This window comes from Lupinus angustifolius, unplaced genomic scaffold (genome assembly GCF_001865875.1).
Source record: "Lupinus angustifolius cultivar Tanjil unplaced genomic scaffold, LupAngTanjil_v1.0 Scaffold_17_20, whole genome shotgun sequence".
Classification (NCBI taxonomy): domain Eukaryota; kingdom Viridiplantae; phylum Streptophyta; class Magnoliopsida; order Fabales; family Fabaceae; genus Lupinus; species Lupinus angustifolius.
In genome coordinates, this window is record NW_017718997.1 from 8,553 (window position 1) to 30,625 (window position 22,073).

At 34.8% G+C, this 22,073-nt stretch overlaps 1 protein-coding gene, 2 long non-coding RNA genes and 1 other non-coding gene across 6 annotated transcripts; 2 read left to right on the forward strand and 2 right to left on the reverse strand.

Annotated features, from left to right (window-relative positions):
• The first annotated feature begins 238 nt into the window (after window positions 1–238).
• TRNAG-GCC lies at window positions 239–309 on the forward strand. Its single transcript has one exon. It is a non-coding gene; the product is annotated as a tRNA-Gly (tRNA).
• A 914-nt stretch (window positions 310–1,223) lies between these two features.
• LOC109338051 (exocyst complex component SEC3A-like) lies at window positions 1,224–16,171 on the reverse strand. Of its 2 annotated transcripts, none has more exons than XM_019575185.1 (25): window positions 15,987–16,171; window positions 14,578–14,648; window positions 13,854–13,934; window positions 13,616–13,683; window positions 13,404–13,506; window positions 12,700–12,848; window positions 12,012–12,129; window positions 10,953–11,057; window positions 9,843–9,944; window positions 9,623–9,760; window positions 9,163–9,291; window positions 8,989–9,069; window positions 8,806–8,880; window positions 7,642–7,815; window positions 7,423–7,561; window positions 7,254–7,318; window positions 6,082–6,252; window positions 5,906–5,985; window positions 5,234–5,315; window positions 4,422–4,519; window positions 4,055–4,163; window positions 3,889–3,957; window positions 3,161–3,226; window positions 2,984–3,073; window positions 1,224–1,422 (listed from the first exon to the last, which is right to left on the reverse strand). In XM_019575185.1, exons 1-25 carry the CDS (start codon window positions 16,159–16,161, stop codon window positions 1,312–1,314), a joined length of 2,649 nt encoding a protein of 882 aa, XP_019430730.1. In that variant the 5' UTR covers window positions 16,162–16,171; the 3' UTR covers window positions 1,224–1,311. The 2 variants fall into 2 exon arrangements, with proteins under 2 accessions (XP_019430730.1, XP_019430732.1); XM_019575187.1 differs by having other exon boundaries at window positions 13,868–13,934; window positions 16,003–16,112.
• Window positions 16,172–16,185: 14 nt separating this feature from the next.
• Window positions 16,186–19,276, reverse strand: LOC109338055. 2 transcript variants are annotated; one of them, XR_002106504.1, is made up of 6 exons: window positions 18,754–19,276; window positions 18,317–18,672; window positions 18,025–18,114; window positions 17,542–17,680; window positions 16,519–17,391; window positions 16,186–16,387 (listed from the first exon to the last, which is right to left on the reverse strand). It is a non-coding gene; the product is annotated as an uncharacterized LOC109338055 (long non-coding RNA). The 2 variants fall into 2 exon arrangements; XR_002106503.1 differs by having other exon boundaries at window positions 16,189–16,387; window positions 16,519–17,396.
• A 1,212-nt stretch (window positions 19,277–20,488) lies between these two features.
• LOC109338057 lies at window positions 20,489–21,605 on the forward strand. The gene is made up of 2 exons (XR_002106508.1): window positions 20,489–20,813; window positions 21,310–21,605. It is a non-coding gene; the product is annotated as an uncharacterized LOC109338057 (long non-coding RNA).
• Window positions 21,606–22,073: the final 468 nt, after the last annotated feature.

A 22,073-nucleotide genomic window follows, 5' to 3' on the forward strand; every position in this document is an offset into this window, starting at 1 on the left:
ATTTCCTTCATCCATTGGGGAATAAAATTGTATGAAAAACAAAGATAGAGAATGGTGATAACAAGTTTGAAATTTTATGAGGTGCTAACGGGAAGGAGTTAAGGAATATCCTATATATAATAGTAAAGTATGAAACAATTTGCTCTTTTAAATAGTCTTTTGGAGTCAAATGTTTAGTGTCATTTTTACATATTAAGTTCTGATACCAAATAGTAAATTGTAACAAGTTAAACATCAAGCACCAGTGGTCTAGTGGTAGAATAGTACCCTGCCACGGTACAGACCCGGGTTCGATTCCCGGCTGGTGCAACTGATTTAGAGCTATGATGATAATAAGCATTTCTGTGACTGTTGGTCAATCACTATCATCCCTTAGATGAAAATATGTGCTTCTGAGCTCTCTGTTTTTACATTACATGGTCATGTTGTTGTAATTCTGCAAAGAGCAAATTTTTGTTATCTCAATTTGTAATTGAACTAGTTATACAATGTGTTTGTGATTGTCCAAAAATAAGTTCGTTTCTGCAGAGTTAATTTTAAAAATTACACATACCACTCATATATTAGTTTCATTATTCACACAAGCTTTTCAAAATTAGACATACCCATCCTTTATTCACCTTCATTGTCCTCACAAAAAAGTTACTTATACTTTTATATTTGTACAATGCTATGATAAACTATGACTATCAGTATAAATACAATTCTAATGTGCATTTTACAATAGAATGTGACTACTTGATGCTACATCTTTGTGACCTTGGCAATGTTCTTTGAGTAGAAAGGCAAGTGGATAAATGTAAACGTATGAAACTACTTCATTCGAGTTATGCTATATATATATGATGCTAGTTGTACTTAAAGTTTATTACTTGTATATAGAAGAGTTGTTGCAAAACTAAGATAATAATAAAAAGAGTGTAGTATTTATCTACTATACTTATATTTAAGAGATTTAAGAGTCAATGATAATTAAATATGAATGTTAAATAATATAATGATAAGGAAATGAAGTATCTCCTGGTATAAGGAGATAAGTTATCTCCTCCTGCCAGTGAAATCATGACATGTTTCATTTTTAATGGTTGGAGGAGATAAGGCTTAAATATGGCAAGGAGGTTGGGCTTGAAAATGCTATTTTGAAATGATAAAAAAGTATTATAAAAGGATATACTTCATTGAATAATAAATAAATTACATACAATGGAAGAAATGAAAGATTTTACATCGAATAAGATGGGAAAAAATAAATATATATGCACAAACATTTAGCATGACTTTTTGCACACCAAAAAAACAAAACACAAACATTTACATGGAAGCCAAAAGGTCTCTCATCTCAGCTACAGAAGGGATATTCTCAGTAGGGTAAACCTTGGCCACAAGTTGAGCAAAACTTCCGTACTGATCAACAAACTCCTTCTGCAATAATTTTGAGGAAACAATCAAAAATACTTTACTTGCATGTATATTCTACTTAGTTTTACAAACACTATGTAGAATTGAATGATTGTGCAGCCATCAGCAATAGTTTTTACAAAAAAAGCTATACTCTTTAGACCATATCTTAATCTAAACCATTTGGTATAATTATATAACTATTTGTGGGACCCCAAATGAGAAGCCTCTAACCACCATGAACTTTCATTGTAATGGAATATGGGAAGAGTGAAGAGTTACAACATCATATTTTGAACTAATTTTTTTTAACAATAGTTACATAAATCTTTTCCACTTGTAAACTATTTCATTCAACCCTCATATCCAATGTGAGACATCAAATTAATTCAATTGAGTATACCCAACATTATTCAAGAAAAACACACGTATCAAACAACCGTTAGTGCTACACAAATACCAGACAACACGATGTTTTTATTCAATTACAAGAGAATGCTTAAAAAAGTTGTATTCGTCTTTGTCCTAACAGTAGTATAGAACCATTGCAGATATCATTATATGAGAATAAAATATCTTTCACATCAGGATATAAATTATCTCCTCTGACCATTAAAATTATGATATGTAAACTATTTAATCATATTCCACATAAATATATTTCTAAAAACTGAAAAAAATAGTGTCATGGTTTTAGTGACCGAAGGAGATATTTTATCTCCTAGTATGAGTAGATACTTTATTCTTACTAACTAAAGTCTGAAGAGTGTTGCAAAAAAATTATAAAAGTAATAAGAATTCATACCAAAAAAATATTCAACTCTTATAGAGGATGAACCAGGGAAAATGGCAAGGCTACTTGCCTTGTGACATAAATGAGCAATGTCATTGTTTCAAATTCTGAAAATAGGATCTTCGTTTGTGGGTAAAATAATGTACATACACCCTTCACAGACTATATTAGGTGGGAGATTCGTATATTGGGTTGCCTGTTTTTATCCAAATTTCAATGAGTTGAATTTTGACCTACGGCAGAATAAAAGTTTTTTTTGAAACACACCACTGGGTTGCCCTTTTTTGGCCAGATTTCAATGAGTTGCATTTTGACTTACGATAGCGTAAAGTTATTTTTTTGGACTTCGGGTGTTCCTATATTATTAGAGTTTGCCCTCTCAAGTAGTTACCATCCTAGTCAGGCCCTATTGGATGATTGTGAGAAATAAAATCAATGACTATCAAAACTCCAACTTAATTGCCTTTTACATCTCAATGTTTGCAAAATTGCAGCATGTGCTAGGTGAAACTTGCAAAGCACTCATAAAATACTTCCAATTTGGCCTTGGGGATGTTCATTGAAGTTTTGGTTCTTTCTTACTTACGGCCAAAGAAAATATCTCTCTACTTGGATTGACGAGATTCAAATTCCAAAGAAATTGAACACCAAGCTGCAGAATTGACCACCTATTTCTTGCGCGACCCAATTGAAATATTTTGAAAATAAAAATTCTATATAAAAGGGACGTTCTTTGGTTTCGAAATCTGACTAATATTCATGACATGCATATTGAGATAAAGTATAGCATACCTGGCATTTGTCCCATAAGGAAGGTAACAAATCCTCCGAAGTCAAATTCTTCTGTAGTTTCTTATGCATTGCAGCAATGGACTTGTCAACCTAAGTCGGAGACCAAAGATATGATTCACAAGGTAAGCATATACACCACCGAGAAGGTTCTTTAAAGAATATAAGAATCAACCTTACCCCAGATAAACTGGATTTTAACATCTTCCGTAGATCCATTTTTGACAGTCCAGGGTGGCCAGGAATCTGAAACCGATGCAATACATTATAGAATTTTGTGGAAGCTGAAAGTCAAATGTTCAGAATTTTAATGTAAAGTCTAACTATTTTGTTTTTATATCTTTTTGGTTGTTTAAAGCATGTAAACTTATGTAAGCCTATACATGTCAGTGTTGTACACCAAAACCCTTGTTAAAAATGTGTTGTTAAGACTGGAAATAAGCACGAGACAAGTAGGGTTACTTTGATAGTGTAGCCTTCTTTTGATTGCTATTCAATCTGGGAATCACCAAACATTAGTCTGTGAATCTACTACACCTTTACTTTTCCATAATTATACCCATGACGCCCAAAAGGGGACTGTCGCAGTTGATCGATGTAAGTACTTTTTTAATGAAAAATATCCCTTCTCAAATACCTTCAACTGTTTGGGTAAGAATATAAGATTCTCAAAATAAGTAGAATCTAAAAGTAATTATTCTTTCTGCTTTTTTTTAGATGCCACGATCAGCTACTTCTTAACAAACACTTATCCATATGCACCATAATGTTGACAACCACAATTAGTTCTACCCACCTGTACTTACCCACAAATATGGATTAACCAAGAAACCTAGCAATAAAAGAATTCCAGATATGTTGAGATTATGTATAGCAGGAAGCTACCAGACAGAATTATATACACTAACCTCTTCAGGTGCAACAGTGAGCATCAAGTCCTCAATCTTTTTAGCAAACTGGAAGAGACGTTCAAATTGCTTTCCAAGGGAAAAATGGTATAATGAGTTGGGTCTTAATGGGTATCAATTCAAGTGTGGTTGAGGACAGATAGAAAATATAAAACCAAGTACTCACATTGTAGATAATCATGCTAATATGCCGTGTACAAGCTTGTTCATAGGCTTCACTAGCTTCATGATAAAACTTGACCAAAGTGGACACAATATTGGCGAGGTCATACAAACTGAGTAAAATGAACCAATAACAAGTGAAAAATGGAAGGTGTCATTCTTTTCAAAAAGAATTTCATAAACATTGGGCTTTTCTTTTTTTTCCGAGTTAGATTGGAGGCGAAGGGAGGGAAAAGTAAGGCCTCAAAGTCATCTCATAAGTATATTTCATAACCTTTCCCTTCTCTCCATTACCTTCCTAAAACCAACTCGCAAACAGACCCTGAAGAATTTAAAAAGATTTCCCTTGACGGGTGAAGGAAAAAACTTGCCTGTTCTGAAAGGCAGCATAGTTTTCTAGTAGAAAAATATCTGCATACTTCGGATCTGTTTGAGCAACTTTTTCCAAAGACGCAAACATTATGTCAACCTGTCAAGCAACATTCACACAACAAATAATATAACACCAAAAATGGTTAAGGAAAAAATACATATTAAGGACATCTGTCCACCAATACTGAGTGTAAAGAAAAGGTAATCAGTAAAGAATTGATATCAGTCATAGTAACTATCAACATAGAGCAGAAGATTTAAAACTATTAATACTTCATTCACCAAGGATTTATCATATTTAGAAAATAATGAATACAGCAAGAAAGTATTAGTTTGTCAAGCCAGGGATTAGGCAGACGCAGGCAAAAGTAATGAAGAACCTTAAAACCACCACATGATTGAAAGACGAACAAGGTTTATTGCTTAAACAAACACTTCATTTTACAGAAAGGTTGGTAAGAACTCTACTAATAATCTTTCTGCCAAGATGGCATAGATACATGCACCACTGTATCTTCAATAAAAAGATTACACCTTAAATGATATGACTGAATTATATCTAGTTGCCTCACACTATAGAATGAGAGTGGATTTTTCAAATTTATGTAAAACATTACACTGATATATGGAGACAAAGCCCTTTTGACCCAAGTACCAGACAGTTAAAAGTTAAAACCTATAGTCTAAACCCTTCTGCTTATTTTAATCTCATCATCTTTGAAAAGTAAGTGCTTGAGTCCTTAACTAGAAATTTCTCAGCAAAATTGTATAAGAATCATAAACTAGACAGTGTTTTAAAGGAGTCACTTACCAATTTAGTGTATGCTTGGTCCACCAAATCCCTAGACTGTCCCTGAATGTACTGCTCCATCTGAGTTGCAAGGGTTGCAAATCTATGAAAAAATGCATTTTAACATCAACCATGAAGAAAGACTAGAAGTTGAGAAAAACCCAAAATACAAAGTTAATAGGAAAAAAAACCAAATTAAAAATTAAATAGCAGCAACTATAAACAGGCCTCTACTTTCTACTCCATCAGCTTCTATTTAAATTCTAAATACTATGAATTTCAAGCAACTGAAAACATTGACGCAACTTGATAACATACTTGAAGTTTAAATATTATGAAATTCGGAGTGTGATATAAAAAAGACAATTAGCTGTAATTCACTCATCAGGTTATTCAAAATTATTTTTAAATAGTTGTTCTCAAGTTCGTCAACTTTTACACCGGTGTCGTCAGCCTATTACTCTTTTGTTCATGCATATGTATACAATAATGACAACTTAAACTGTTGAAACAACTTATTTAAGACCAACTATATGAGATATGGGTTATTAAGGTCTGCATATAAGTATGGCGCGTCACTTACTAGTTCAAATTCAATAACATCCAGTGGCATACAACTTCACTGTCATTATTGAAGATAACTCACTACTTCTGCGAGAGGGGGAAAAGGTAAACAACAAGAATCCACATCACCTGGGGATGTAGGGTAAGACAGCCGTTTGGCGAACAATGCGCTCATTTCTTTCAAATTGAAGGCAAGTTTCATCAACAAACTGTAAAAAGATTTTCAAATCAATGAATTGGATTAGCATCTCAATCTTACAAATGCATATGGTAAATTGGTATTCTTTATAATGCAATACACCTACACGGCTGAACTGCTTAGATATCCTAGACTCTAGGTCACCAAGCAAAAGGCGTACAAATCCTGCTGTGTCAGCTTTCTGACCAGAGAGATAGCGTTCTGTTATTCCGTGCATTGATATGCAGCGTAAAGGATCAATCTTGTACGCCCAATCCACAACAGCATAAAAGTCCTCCTGGAATCATACAAAGCATTTTGTGGTAGTAAAAAACTATGAACATAATATACTAAATCACAGCCTGCAACTCATTCAAAGTTGGCAAATTATAAGAGACAATATTTCGTTCGGTCCTGAACATCAAACCAAATAGTTGATACTAAGCTTAAAACATATCAAATAAAAAGGTGTCTCAATGCACGAGGCTCTCACATAGTGGAGACTAGGGAGGGTAGATATAGACTTATAAACAAATCAAATAAAAAGAGCAGCCCAATGGACGAGGTTCCCACCTAGTGGGGCTGAGGAGGGCATATGTACACTTATAAACAAATCAAATAAAAAAAGGCAGTAGAGTGCATGAGGTTCCCACCTAGTGAGGTTCAAGGAGGGTAGATGCACACAGTCTTACCCTCATAAGCGAAGAGAATTTTTCTAGGATTTGAACCCATGACCTTCGGGCCACAAGGCAAGCAACTCTATTGTTGCAACCAGACTCACCCTCTTTATAAACAAACCGACCTTATGTTGGCATCTTTCTATGCTTCATCCATTTAAACATTAACTTGTATACAGAGGTAGTGCAGTTTAGTAGCTAGTTTCTGTTATGAGTCAGATTCTTTTACTTAGCCCTGCTACTTTAATGTAAATCAAATTCTGTTAGTGCAGAGATCTCACTATTTGATATGGCTTTCCTTCTAGAAAGCAATCAAGTAACCAGAAATACATAAGAAAATGGTATTCTCGCAGTTGCTAAGGGGAAGGATTGACACTTAAGCCACATAGGGCTTCAACATGTTATCTTGGATTTGGATCATCTTGTGTAACATGACAGTTATGTCAGAGAGAGAAAGACACACATAACAATAAACTTCAATCATATCACAAAAAAATAAATACTATATGTCTCTCCAACATGCTCAACATGCAACTTTGAGAGGATCCAAATTGCTTCATCCCACAAATATCAGAAGCAAAAAATTAGCTCCAAAGTACTATAGAGCGTGTTTTATGCATACATGAGTTCCGCCAAGCAATTCCTGAAGCAATTCATTTAAAGTTGCAAGCTCTGAAGAAGTATTACCTACAAAAATTGAAGTCAAATTCCTGAAAAATGATAGAAACATAGGGAACCCACTATAACTGAAAGTACAGGAAGGCAAGTTGCAGAAAGTCAGGTGTGTGTACCAGATTTGCTATCATTTTCATCAATTTCCATAATTCCCATATCATCATCATCATATCCAGTTTTATTACCATTAGCAACACCTCCAGGAGGAATGACTGTAGGAACTTCGAAACACATGAAGTGTGCAAAAAAAGAACTCTGCAATGTAAGCCATGAATTTAAATTTGAAAAATTAAAGACGAACTAATTTTCAAAATGAATGAATATCAAACTTTCACCTCATCCACCAGAAGCGGGATAAAAATTGTTAGCATCTTTGCATAAGCATCGGAGACTGTAGAAGTGTCAGTAGCATTTGCATTCTGACCAGAACCTGTGGAACCTTCAAGCCAAACAGTTGGATTTCTAGATGCTTTAGTACTAGCACGAAGTTCATTTGCAAACTCACGGGCCTGTAAAGGATGAAACTTTAGAGACTCCATATGCCTATTGAAGCATTAAGAACAAATAGAAAAATCATCTTGTGAAAGACCAAATTGCACTCAAAACTTACTCATCTCCAGTTAAGGAAGACCAGAGGAATGATTATAAAGCAGAACACTAAAGTTAGAGGATCTTCTATTCAAGTGTCTGCAAAGCTACACAGGTTATGTAAAATTACATTCCTGCCCCCACTAGTCAAACAATGATACAGGTAAAATCTTGTTCGTTGCTCATACCTCTTTTAAAAGATAGTCATTGAGGAAAAAATTGACATTTTTCTTTGTAGTACAATAGATTATTTTTTGACAGATAAAACTAAAAATACACAACTATAACTTCAATTTCCCTTGTTTAGTCCTGGTTAATACAAGCCTCTTATTTGACACAAAGCAAATAATCCAGGAATTTCAGCTTCTTCCGATACTCACATACAAGGTAGGAATGCGATCCTAAAGTTTAACAAAGCCTGGTGGAAGTGGGCTTGAGGGGGTTAAAAGATTATATGCATGCAGAGGCTTAAAGAAAATGGCAACTAGACAACACTCTAGCTAAAAGAGAATCACAACTTAATCCTCTCATGATTGCATCCACAAACAGCCCATCTAGACTTCTGCCTGGTGAGACAAACCTTAAAACTATTAATGTTACAACATGAAACATTCCAACTACCACAACTTTGGCAACTTTCATAACTTGAAATGAGTTACAATTTTATATTTTTAAATCAGAAGATGGTCGATAAGGAAGATTTCAAAAATAGGGAAATTATTCTCTCAGGAAAATTCAAAATCATCTTGCTCTTGACTACAGGTAATCACATCAATTAATAGTTTTTTACATGATGAATGGTTACTTCTCAGTTCATACTAAGATAAAAGAGCAAGTCATGGCTAAGAGTTTAATTCCAGACAAGTAAGAAACAAATAAAAGCAATAGTCCGTGACAGCTGTATCACTGACCTCTCTACGAAGAAGCAAGTTTAGAGAACTGCAGTAAGCTTTTCTCAATGGACCCAAGCAATTCTTGTCAAGACTCTGCAAGTGCACAAGAAGAGAATTTAGGGAGAGAACAAAGAAAACCATACAACAAATATATGTATGCAAAACAAAAATTTGAACATGAAATTGTAGGCTATACATAACCTTTAAATGCTGCAGAAGACGCGCATATGTTCTGCACTTGTACCGCAAGTCAGCATGATCGGGCCTCTTCAACTGTCCCCGCTGTTTAGAGCAAGCAGACAAAGTGATACCAAAAAATTCCAACCAAAACCTTAAAACAAGGGGAACAGTTGTATAAAAATTTACACAAAATACCTGAGAAAAGTAACTTTTATCACTTATCATGAAGTCTACCAAACTAGCAAAGTAATTTCTCAAGAATTCAGAAGCTCTCCTGACAAAGGTAGATTTTAGTTTTTTAAGTTCTGCTCGCTTCTCTTTAACCTGTAGGAGGAAGCAGGAACCACCATCAAAAAAGAAAACTTCCAAGTCTTGTGCATATTTGCCATACTGACAAAAGCCAGAGTACTCTCTCTTTGCCTTGTGATCCCAAATTCATAGTACCTCATACAGGTTCTCTCGAACCAATCAAGTTGATAGAAACTAATCAATATAATCATTCCTATCATCTTAGAAAAGTTTCTCTTAATGCTTTTGTGACAAATAAAACAGCCATTCCATATCCCACATGTAATTTTGTGTCCTTAATCGCTAAAGCATGACCAACTTGTTTTAACAGATATTTTTGACGAGAAAACTAAAGAAGGGAACATACAGCTCTCATGTTTGCATATGCAGGGTCTAGATTAGGTGCTTCCATACCGCGCAAGGCACCAGTCAACCACTCACATGCTTCTACGTTTTGAAGCATTCGAGCTTCATCAAATGTACCTCCAGTCAAAGACGCTGTGTACTAAACACAACAAGACATCATTAAAATAAGTACAAGTTTGTTGAGCTCAAACCAGGATACAATTCACCTATTGAAGGCATACCTCAGAAGGGACATGCAATCGCTCAAGAAGCTTATCAAGATCGTCGATGAGAGACTTGTTATTAACTGATTGCATTACCACTTTGTTATTGCGGGTTTCTATCTGGACATCAGAAAGGTATGGACAAAAAATAAAGGGTTCAGTACTTTTTTAAAACTCTTAGATCCAAAATTATATCAACTACATAATCTGGAGAAGCAAGCCCAAAAAAACTGAAAAATCACATATAAAGCACATAGCAACTTCCATAGCACCCAGCTTTTTCACAGGTAACAACCAAATCTATAATGCTGAGAAAAAGGAAATAAAGGGAATTTAGATAAGAGAGAAAACAATAAAGAGGTGGAAAAAATACTCCACAAGTCCATGACAAATGCAAGAAAAAGAAAAGGGGAAAGAAAACAAGTTCAATACTACAATAAAGCCCTCCAATCCCTCACTAGATCAAAACCCCCCGATTGAGGCCATGAGATGAACAGCAAAGAGATGCCATATATGCTACATAATGTCCTGGAAAAAGTGGAGATAACACTCTTACCGGAGCACACTTAATAACAACATAAATCCATGCTGAAATGAAACTTTTCACTTCTTACTCTACTCCTTTAAAGCTAACCAAAGGTTTCATAAATTAAGCAGACCCAACCAAGATTCAGCAAAATACTAAGTATTCAGTTCCAGATAAAATGGAAGTTAAGCAGCATAAAAAGGGGTAATTGTTCCCTAGCTAACACAAATATCAGGAGGGAGATGTTTTGTTTCCATGCTTTGATTAAATCTTACTTCATTATTAGCCACTGCTCTTGGTAACCACTCCAGATGTTTATTTCAAGATACAAATAAATGTGATCTATGAATATAATAGAGAAAACAAAAGGAATAATGCCAAAATCATTTACATCTTTGCTTTATAAATAGCAGGGGGAAAAAGAGGTTATGCCATTAAAATTAAAAATATGTGCTACACTAATGCATAAATTGGCTTGCCATGACAAATGAACAAAGAAAACTTTACAGATGAACCATGATTCCAGCAAACACTGCAATTACAACCACGAAGTAAATTGTGTCTAGGAAGATTATAGTCCCATTTAAGGGACAAGTCCTTACTGACTCAATATCCTCCCTCATGTGCTGGAGTTTCACATTAAATATGCCTAACCATTCATCCATGTCTTCCACACAAATTGTTGCTGATTCAAGCCCTTGCATCACCTGCAGGGCACAAATTAGTGTGAGCTACTCAATAAAAACACATTGAATTAGTTATAAATGATAATCAGAAGCATGAAGGTTTGTGCAATGGATTTGCATTTTTTGATCACTGGTAAATATGGGAATTTTTTTGAAGAACTCAAGCTTGGGAAATTTTACAGCATAACTTTAAGACCCGCAATATTATATGGGACTGAATATTGGGTGGAAAAATATCAAGAGAATAAACTTAATGTAGCAAAGATGACAATGTTGCATTGGATAAGTGGGCACACTAGACAAGATAGGATTATGAATGAATGCATTAGGGAAAAGTTGGGGTAGCTCCTATTGTGAAAAATTATGGTAGAATCATGCCTTAGATGGTTCGGGCATGTGTAGGACACCATTAGAAGTCCCAATAAAGAGAGTAGGTCAAATGAATGTTAGTCCAATTTCTAAAAGTAAAGGGAGGCCAGGAAAAACCATAAGCGAATATATTAAGAAAAAATTAGGTATCAATGCTTTCTCAATAGACATAATTTACAATAAAGCATTATGGTATCTTTTGATCTATGTCGTTGGCCCCACCTGGTGGGACTAAGGCTTGATTGTTACCACAGCAGCTCTAAGTGCAAGGTGACAGTAAACAAGATACTGTTGCAGCTTAAAAGATTAGGACAATTTGAAGCTTCAAGCAAGCACAAAATTGGGGACGATTGATCTCGTATCAAAGTGAAGAATCCAAGGTGTTTAAAAAAATTGAAACTCATTGCTTAGATAACCTAAACGCTTAGTTAGGTCAGTTTATCATTCTGAGTTACACACCGGTAGAAAACTATTCGAATCACACACCAACAGAAAATTAAGCTGCCATTAAAGATGTGAATCACGGGGCCAGTTTACAAAAACATACAGAAAATGAGAAGGCAATATCAGCCCAAGAAAGGTCAGCTACTCAAAGAATAGCAATACCTCATCCATCAAAGGTTCACTTTCTAAAATGGCATGCACATTTGCTGCTTCTAGAGCATGGAGCTCTCTCTTCAACCTTTCTGAAAATGCCTCTGCTTCACCAATACCCATGACATAACTGCACATTCCAAAAATTCAACAGCAGTGCATATTTGCATGCAAAAGTATATGTTTAATAAAACTGACTTATGCATGTGTTAGACTGACAAAGTGACAATCATTTTCATTCAAAGTATGTTATGACCATTATGTTAGTCAATAACCAAAAATCTATTAGGTGAAATTACATGAGTGATTTACATTCAAAGACCCTGTTGGGCTTGAAGCATGGACAATGCAAAAACTTAACTTTTATTTAAAAGAATGAAGTCTAGAAGGATTGAACTCTATGCCACTTAGTCATAGAGGCTCTGAGACAACTTCAATGACCAACTATCCTAAAAGCTTATTATATTAGATGAAGGCATGCGAAGGTATTATTTTCAAAATTGTTCAATACTGCCTCCTCATTTATGAATTCCACGTATCAATAATCATAAAGTTTTATGAGGGAAGACCAAATAATTCCTCTGGTTAAGAACTCAAGCCAGAAATTTACCATAACAAAGGCCATTACTTCAACTGTATCCTTACTCATCATAAATGTTTAACCTCAATACCATTTAAGACAGAGAAGAAGAGCACCTACGTTCCTAAAAGGGCTTCCATGTCCTCTTCCTCTGCTTGGGAGACAAGTTCCTTTTCGACATTGACTTTCAATTCGGTCTCAGGCACAGAAGATGCAACAGGACCACCATCTTGCACATTCCTTGGAGTAGAAACTGAGGGTCTATTTTCCTATTACACATTTTTTAAAGTAACTAAATAGAAAAGACAAAAATCTACTATAATTAATTGCACTTAATCATTGTGATAAAAAAAAATCAGACAGGAAGTAAAGCAAACTTAGATAGACTCTTATGTTGTTTGGATGGCAGGTGAGCAGGGGTTGGAAACTTTGACCTTGTCTGAGATTATTCATGAGAAAAGCCTTGGGGTCAACTCTCCCACAAGCCCCTAAATTCGTACCTCTTGCATTGGAAGGCAAGAAGGAGAAACAACTTATTTAAATTAAATATGGAGATCCCCTCTGCTAAACTTTAACTCCAAAAGAAGGGGAGGTAACTCCCCCTACATCATCTCCCTTCCCTTTCCCTCCACTCCTCTTCCTTTACTCAATCTTACCAAAATAGAGTTAGAGTTTAACATCATCAGCTTGAAATGATGGACTTAATAAATACCAAGTAACCATGTATTAAGCAAGGAATTCATAAAATATTCATTACAAAATGACTGCTACTTGAAGTTAAAGAAGCATTAAAATTAAGAACAGAAGACCATCATCATATGCACCTTAGCCCAAAGAGCCATCTCCACAACATCTATACCAACGACCTTAGGCAAGCGACCCAACACATCTTTGCAGATGTTTAAGATGCAAAGAAGGAGACGGTTCCTACAAGAAAAGTGATAGACATAATGAGAAAAACTTTACTCTTCTGAAAAAGAACTCAACCACTAAACTATTCATTTTCAGATTAACATTTCTCTCAATGATATATAACCTGTCATCAATATTGCGCATTGTCCACTGAGGAGGAGCGACACTCTTACTTCTAAGGTTATCAAATCCCTACAAGATATACATTTGTCAGATAAAGAAACTAATAACTAGTAAGAAGACATCAAGAAATGGACTTCAAAACATGGAACGGTTGCTTCTCTTATTGCTACTGTGGCAGAAACTGAGAACAATCTATTCAGAATTAGAACATAGAGATCTCTTCCAATCTTGAACTTTACCAATGTAAACGTACATCCGCTGGGATCATTAGTTATAACTTCCACTTTTGAGAGATGCTTCAGCTTGTATAGTTTTGCAGGCTGCAAGTACAGGAAATCTTATTCGCAATAGCAATATGATAGAACCACCAACCAATTCAAATTCACAAATAAGAAAAAAGAAGACTATATTAAAAAAATTAAATAAAAATAAATCCATTTAAAAGGGAATACTATATGAACATTGAAATATCAACAATCCAGTTTCAGTTTATCTGTTTCTTCTGTACAACTGTACATACCTAGATATCTTCCTAAAATAAGATGTAGGTATTATATGAGGAAGGAAATAAACATAAAATTCTTCAACTAATAATGAGATGCATAAGAGTAGCATGTAGGTATTATTAAAAGTAGCACGGAAGGGAACTAATAAAATTCTTCCTAAAATAACATGTAGGTATTATTAAAAGTAGCACAGAAGGGAACTTTGTAATATACATATAAAAGCCATTTCTTATTGCTTTTTATTCTCTGAATCATTGAGGGTTTCAGGCTTTGCATGAGAATGCATGTTAGCTTACACCTAATAACCTACACCTAATAGTATGCAAAGGATATAGCTATCTACTGAAGAACGAGAATTAATATGTTGCATAATATATTTTGCAACTCTTGGAGTTAACCTATATAGCAGGGGTCTAAGCTAACTTCATTGAAGATAAGTTGGATGAGCATCAAATACCTCAAGAACTCCCCCTGTAGAATACTTCAAAACTCGAAGAAAAGCTGTTGTGCTCTGACCTTTCGATTTTGCTGCAGGAGACAGCAGGTTGTCACCAACAATAATAAAAATCCAGAATTTAACAAATCATGACAGGAGTAACACACGTTGAAGACACCACATACAAGCACTCACTTTACCTAACAAAATCAATTTTACAACCAAACAGTTGAAGATCCAACAAGATATCTCACAAGCATACCAATGCAATAAGAATAGTAAAGATGACTAGGTTTCCAAGGGCAGGTTAACTTCACAAGACATCAGCTAGTACAATTGAATTATATTTGTTCGGCAAAGAAAATCATACTGTATCATTAACTTATTTTCAAAACAGTTTATGATCAAAATTCTACAAGAAAATTATTGTGACAAAAATAAAGATCAATTTCCCCCAAAAATTAATTAAAACCAGACATACATTATGTCAAAACCAATCATGCCTGCCTTATGAGCTAATCTAAGGCAACATAGCATCCAAATACTCTTTTATACATTAACATTCCTTTTTTGTTCAGCCAAAAAAACCATTTGTTTTGTTAGCTTTTTTGTGTGTTCAGAACTCAAAATCTTCCTTAGCATTTGGAAAAGACCCTAAAAATAAATCAAATACATTATATAAACACCACTTATGCACACCTAGCAAGTTACAAGCTAAGCTTATGCAACACAAAACCGTAAGTCTATGTTTGTATTGATGGAAATAGATGGGATGGAATAAAATGATGTTAGGTTCCATTGTTTGGATTGATGAATGGAATACATGTGTTTTAAATTGCATTTGCAATGACACTTACTCTAATTGTGGTCATGTCGGCGTGAAATCTTTTGTGATTAGAAATATGTTTTTGAATTTAATGCAGCCTAGTGTAGTACGTTGCTGCCCAAATGTGATCCAATGTGGTCTATTACGGCTCGATGTAGTATCACGGTGCAAACCACAATTATTTCGAGGTGTGCGGTTGGGAGATCAGCGCAACTGCAATATCGTATCCACAATTTGATACAATCCATCCACTACTATTTTTCTCCCCTCACAGATATGACATGGAACCAACTTATTATTCACAATGATATAGTAACTTTATTCCATTCCTCTCTAATTAATTCCATCCCTCTCTAATTAATTCCATCCATTGTTAAATATGTTAACTAAATGTTAGTTTATGCAATCCAATCTTCCCAGTGCTGTTATAACTTACAAGAATCCAGCGTGTTTACACCAAATTAGGAAACACTTAATATTTCTTCAAAGCTCAAACACTCATCAAATTTCACACAATACTAAAAAGTCCAAAGTCAAAACCAGCAACTATAAACATGAGTTAAATTAGAAGTTGAAGAAAAACATAGAGATGAAAAATAGTAACTGGAAAGAGCGAGAACCCTAGGCTTAGCCATTTGACGACCAAGCTTGGAAGGTTTTCCAAAAATGCCGTGAGTCTTGGCAACACGGATCGAAATGAGAATCTTCTGCTTTGGATCCTCGATTGCAGATTCGCAAGCTCGACGAAGCTCAACATCGTCAGCACTCGATTTCGCCATTGCTTCTGATCTCAAACCTTTCTTAAATCAGAGACAATGAAGAGAATGCGAAAGAATAAGAAGAACGGTTGCGCGGTTGGACTAGTTGGAATTTTCTTCTGTCTCTCCTTTTGCGTTGACTGCGTTGTGTCGGAGTCCGTTTACTTTTTTTACTTGGGGTGCAGTGTTGTGAGAGCCAGAAGGTCAAGTGGAAAATGGATGAATCGGTCACATAGAATTGTTGTATCTGATATACAATTGTACCAATTAAAATTAATACTAAAGGTAAATAAATTTGAGACATATGTTAAGCAAAAAAAAAAAGTAGATTTTTTTTGGTATTACATAATATTCTGTAACTTTTAGAAAGAAACTAACCTTTTAAATGTATCATCTTTTTGCTTATCACTTTTAAGAATTGAAAATTTGATTTTTTTGTCATTCTGAAAATTAAGTATGGCTTTAAGCCAATAGACGACTTTGTTGCCGAAGAAGTAGAATTGAAATAAATTAACAACCATGATGCTATCACAATTTCCGTTTTGTGCAGATTAGGCGGTTACTATAGGACGTAGTATCAAAATCCTGAAGTGTAAACCACTATGTCCGTCCCCACTACCAACCACAACTACCACAGACCAGCACATACTCAATAACTGTTTCGGTAATATATGTGGAACGTTATATGAAAAATAATGGCAGGCCACTGCTAAAGGAACAACCTCTCGATTTCAGCTTTATAGACATCAATACAAATAGCTTCTGACTTCTGTTATTATAGCCATTAGAACAGCCTCTCAATTTCAGCTCATGACACTTGATCACCTCCAACCTTATTGTCAGGTTAATCATTGTTGTGGATTATCATGTAAGTTGATACGGTTACACTCCTCTCTTACTTATAACATCTTCCATTTTTTTTGATAGTGTGTAAAAGCATAGTCGCAAAGATTATGTGAAGCGAAGTAGAATTGAATCTCAACATAAAAAATTTCCAAAGATTGAGATTGCGATAAAAAAAACATGTGATGAAGCGAAGAAGAAGAATTGAGGGCAGAACTTGTGGATTGGCTATAATGAATCTTAACGAAATGAGGAACAGATTACAACATAGTTTATTGCTATCAAGTATCGACCAAGTCAAAAACTAAATCAGCTTGGTATGAACATATTGATGACTTTAATGTACGGGGAAGCTCAGCTAATGACCCTTCAGCTTCAACCAGACACACATCTATAGATTACTTAGTGCTGTGCTGCATAAAACAAAGTTGACAGGCTCAGTGACAATAACAAAGTTGATCAAATAGAACAGTGATCTTTCTTTCCATGAATACTAGAAAGAAAAATATTAATACTGTTAGCTATTATATATAACATGAAGATGCAAACTAGGCATACCCTTCTTTCCATTGGTCTTCAAGCGAGTACTGATTTCAATTGCATTCCACGTTCCTCCTGCTTTCGCTTGTTTTTATTATTACCAAGTACATGGAAGTCTACTCAAATAATATCTTGCATAAGTGGAGGCTCTTAGCATCTGAAACATATACGAGTACAGCTTCATCAAATGAATATGAACTACAGAAAAATATAATCAGGAGCACATCTGCTGTCCCACAACTTATGTCACTGTATATACCATCAGTTTATGACTGGTTGAAAAAATATTTTGAAGTTGAAAAATTAATAATTAATTATTTTTCTGACCAATAACACTAATGGTATAAACAATGGCACAATTTGTGGCACATCAGATATATACCCAAAATAATCACCTCCACAACAACTAAACTGCAAACAAATGAATGAATTAAATGATCTTAAATTCTTAAGGATCTAGTGGAACAAATCTAGATGGTTGATGAAAAAAGAATCACAAACCTACAATTTTTTAGGTCTTCCAGACAGCAGTTGCATATCAATCAATTGCAAAACTTAACACAACTCAATATAAGAGCAGCACTGCAACATCTGAAAAAAATCCATAAAACCAAAGTCTGTGACAAAGAATAAAGATTTCCACAGAATCATGTTAAATCTTTTCAATTAGAGAATCATTCAACCATGTAACCATCTATAATATTCCACATTATTCGGAATCTATGTTAAGAAATAACACCACCTAAACAACCAAAACCAGATTGATTGGAGGAAAAAATGAGAAAATCCGTACAAATAGTAACAAATCCTGTGTAGGTACAAAACGTCTGCTTATGCTACAAAAGCCACTGCTTCAACAGTCGATCACCCAATTATTTGATTCCCTTCACTATCACCCAAGGAGATCATGAAAAAGAACAGGACACAAATTTATAAACGAAGACAACTCCGAGAGTAAAAATCAGGTTAAAGTCACCATATTGTGAAGCAGGGTTGATACTATGCAAAAGGCCACATGAGAGAATTAGCAAACACTGGATTAGAAAAAAGACCTTACCCTTGCAATAGAAAGGGGTTGTTTCCAATATCATGATCTCCATGTCACAAGTGAGTAACTTTACCGTTTCACCAAGGCTTACCCTCACATTTCTAGGGGACCAAAACCATAAAATATTCAGACAAACTAAAAGTATTATAAACCAATGATAATCCTGATACACTAGATTCAACCTTCTTTTGGATTCAACACTTGCTCTTAATGAGAAGAGGGAGGTGACGAAAAGTGAAGCAGGAAGAGGAACCCTTGTTTGGCAGCGTAATACAACAATTTCCTCATGCACACTGTGGTGAACAGAAACTCCATAAACCAGAGGAAAACATATTGATCAACATCATAGTTTTAGCCCACAACAAATATAAACTTAGAAACTCTCCACACCGAGATGCAAAATAATCAAAGAGGCTAACCAAGTTACCCATTCCTTCACAAATTGTACATGTACTTCATTTAATGCACTCTCTGGAGAAATACCCATGTAGCATCCTTGGAAGTACTGTATGGCTCAAAACAGGCATAAGATGCTGGTTCTCTACGGTACAATTAAAATTTCAATCTGCCTACAGGTCAATACAGCAAGTTGAAGTCTGTTATGAAGAAGACTTCGATAATGAGACGAAAAGATTGAAAACAAGAATCAAAGTGTTTCCAACTTATTGAGGATTTCAGCCACAAGAAAAAGGCATATGAACTTGTTTTAAATCTACGATACTCAACAATATAGACAACCACAGTAGAATAAAAGTTCATGAAAACCAACCTCATATCTAATGGAAGAAATAAGAAGGTATTACAAGGATCATACAAAAATATTTTCAATGTTCAGAAGTAGAAAAAAATTTGAACCTGATAAGTAAAGAAAACTCTCTTCATAAATTGTACATGTACTTCAATGGAATCACTGGAAAAGAACCCATATAGCATCCTTGGAAGTATATGACATGGACCCATAAGATTCTGGTTCTCTTCAGTTCAATTAAAATTTCAATTTGACTACAGTTCAACACAGCAAGTTGTATCACTGCGAGCTTGTTAAAAAGAAGGCTACAATAACGAGGAGAAAAGATTTCATATAAGAAGAAAAAATCAATGTAGTCTACTGAATTCTCCAAACTAAATTCACAAATCACAACAATATGTTACAAGGGCCTAATGCGTCTGAAGTACAACAACTCCTCGAAAGTCCCGCGTTAAAAATCATATGCTTCCTACCTAATAAATAGACGCAGAGGAACAAGCATAGCCACAGACATCCAAATCCAGAACACGCATAAAGGAAAAAAGTTCATATAACTGTAACAAAACCTAAGCAGATGTCCATCAATAACCCCAGCCACTGTTTCCACAGCCCAGCATGTAATCATTTTCCCTGTAAGGACAACGGAAAATCATGGAAAGCAAACAGAATCTGCATGAACTTACAAATGAAAGACAAATCCAACAGAGTTCAGAAACGAGGTACACAGATCACAAAGATTTGGAATATGGATTGGAAGATAATTAGAACGCTAACTGAGAAATGAAGGCCTTCACAATTCAATTCGGAGTCATAAAAAATAGAGGCAGAATTGAAAATTTAAACCATTATTGCTCCAGTAAAAAACTCGCCTTCCTTTAGATTTGCAATTCTAATCCATAGGGAGGGTGGAGCCACATGAGGCATGATGAGAGACCCCAATCTCTCACAAACTGTGAGGAACATAGGATCCAATTAGACGATAAAAATGTAAAGATCCAATTAGACGATAAAAATGTAAAGATCCAATTAGACGATAAAAATGTAAAGATCCAATTAGACGATAAAAATGTAAAGATCCAATTAGACGATAAAAATGTAAAGATCCAATTAGACGATAAAAATGTAAAGATCCAATTAGACGATAAAAATGTAAAGATCCAATTAGACGATAAAAATGTAAAGATCCAATTAGACGATAAAAATGTAAAGATCCAATTAGACGATAAAAATGTAAAGATCCAATTAGACGATAAAAATGTAAAGATCCAATTAACAAACATTATAAGAACCAACAGCCTAAACCAAGTTCTCATTCTTCCCTTGAGATTGCAGAGTAGATAAAAAAACCCAACCAAGCCTCTGACCAAAGCCATACGATTCTAGATGCAATAACAAAAAATACTCCAGCACATCATTATTGCATATATCTTTAGAGTCTCACCACATAGATCTACAAGGTCAGATGGAGCACACTTTTCAAAGAATTGACATAAGGTGTTAAACAAGAAACAAATGGAACAAATAAGCAGTGACTTGATAAGAAAGAAATTACACGGCAAACCATGCAGATTCACATTCGGTTGAATAGAAGGTTCAATCTGCCTGCAGATTAGGTGCAAGAATCCCATTAAGAATAGGAAAAACTTAATGATCATATAAAAAATTGGAAAGAAAACAAGCAGAGTTCTCCAAACCAAAGACGTAGATTATCCAAACAAAGACCATAAGAGATTGAAACAAACACTTCATATACACACATAGACAGAGAAGAACAAGAAGATCCGTATCGTAAGTAACAAACCTAGGTCAAAACAGAACAACAAAACAAATGAAAATTTCAAGAGTTTTTTGAGAGGATAAAATTCATGTCACCGAATTATGCAGTTGTCTTCAATAACTGCATTAGGCGAAATAGTTAGCTGGCACCAACTGCAAAACGAACAGCTACATGATTGAATCTGAAGCCATCACAAGCGATAAAAGAATCAAGAAAGAAAAACTCATCAATAAAATTTAGTTACTGGTCCTGAACCCCTTAGCCACTCTAATTCACAAATAAAAAATTACAAAGCCTCCCCTGTTGTTCCATGTCAAAATCCACTGTTGTTCCAGTTTTACCAACTTGTTGATGGATTTCAGCCACAAGACAAGGGCATTTGAACTCTATTTTAAATCTACAAACGGTAGAATCAAAGTTCATGAAAAAAACAAAAAGGTATTCCAAGGATATTCCACAAATATTCTCAATGTTCACAACTAGAATAAAAATTTGAACCTGATATAGTAAAGAAAATCTCTTCATAATAAAGATACTTGTGTCACTGCAAGCCTTTTACGACGATAAAGGGAGGAAAAGATTATAGATAAGAAGAAAAACTGAACATAACATAGAAGAATTCTCCAAACCAAATACACAAATGACCGCAACAAAATGACAAGGGCCTAAAGCGTCTGAAGTACAAAAACGCCTCATAAGAAAAACTCCTGTGTTGTAAAAATCGTGTGTCCTACATAATACATAGACACAAAGGAACAAGCATAGCAACATACATCCATATCCAGAACATGCATGAAAGAATAAAACTCATATAAGTGTAACAAAATATATGTCGATGTCCATCAATTACCCCCAGCCACTGTTTCCATGGTCTCCAGCATGCAATCATTTTATCTGTAAATGAAATATGGATTATATTGTGGGAGACAATTAGATGGCTAAATGAGACAAGACATAAAAAATTAAAAAATTAAACC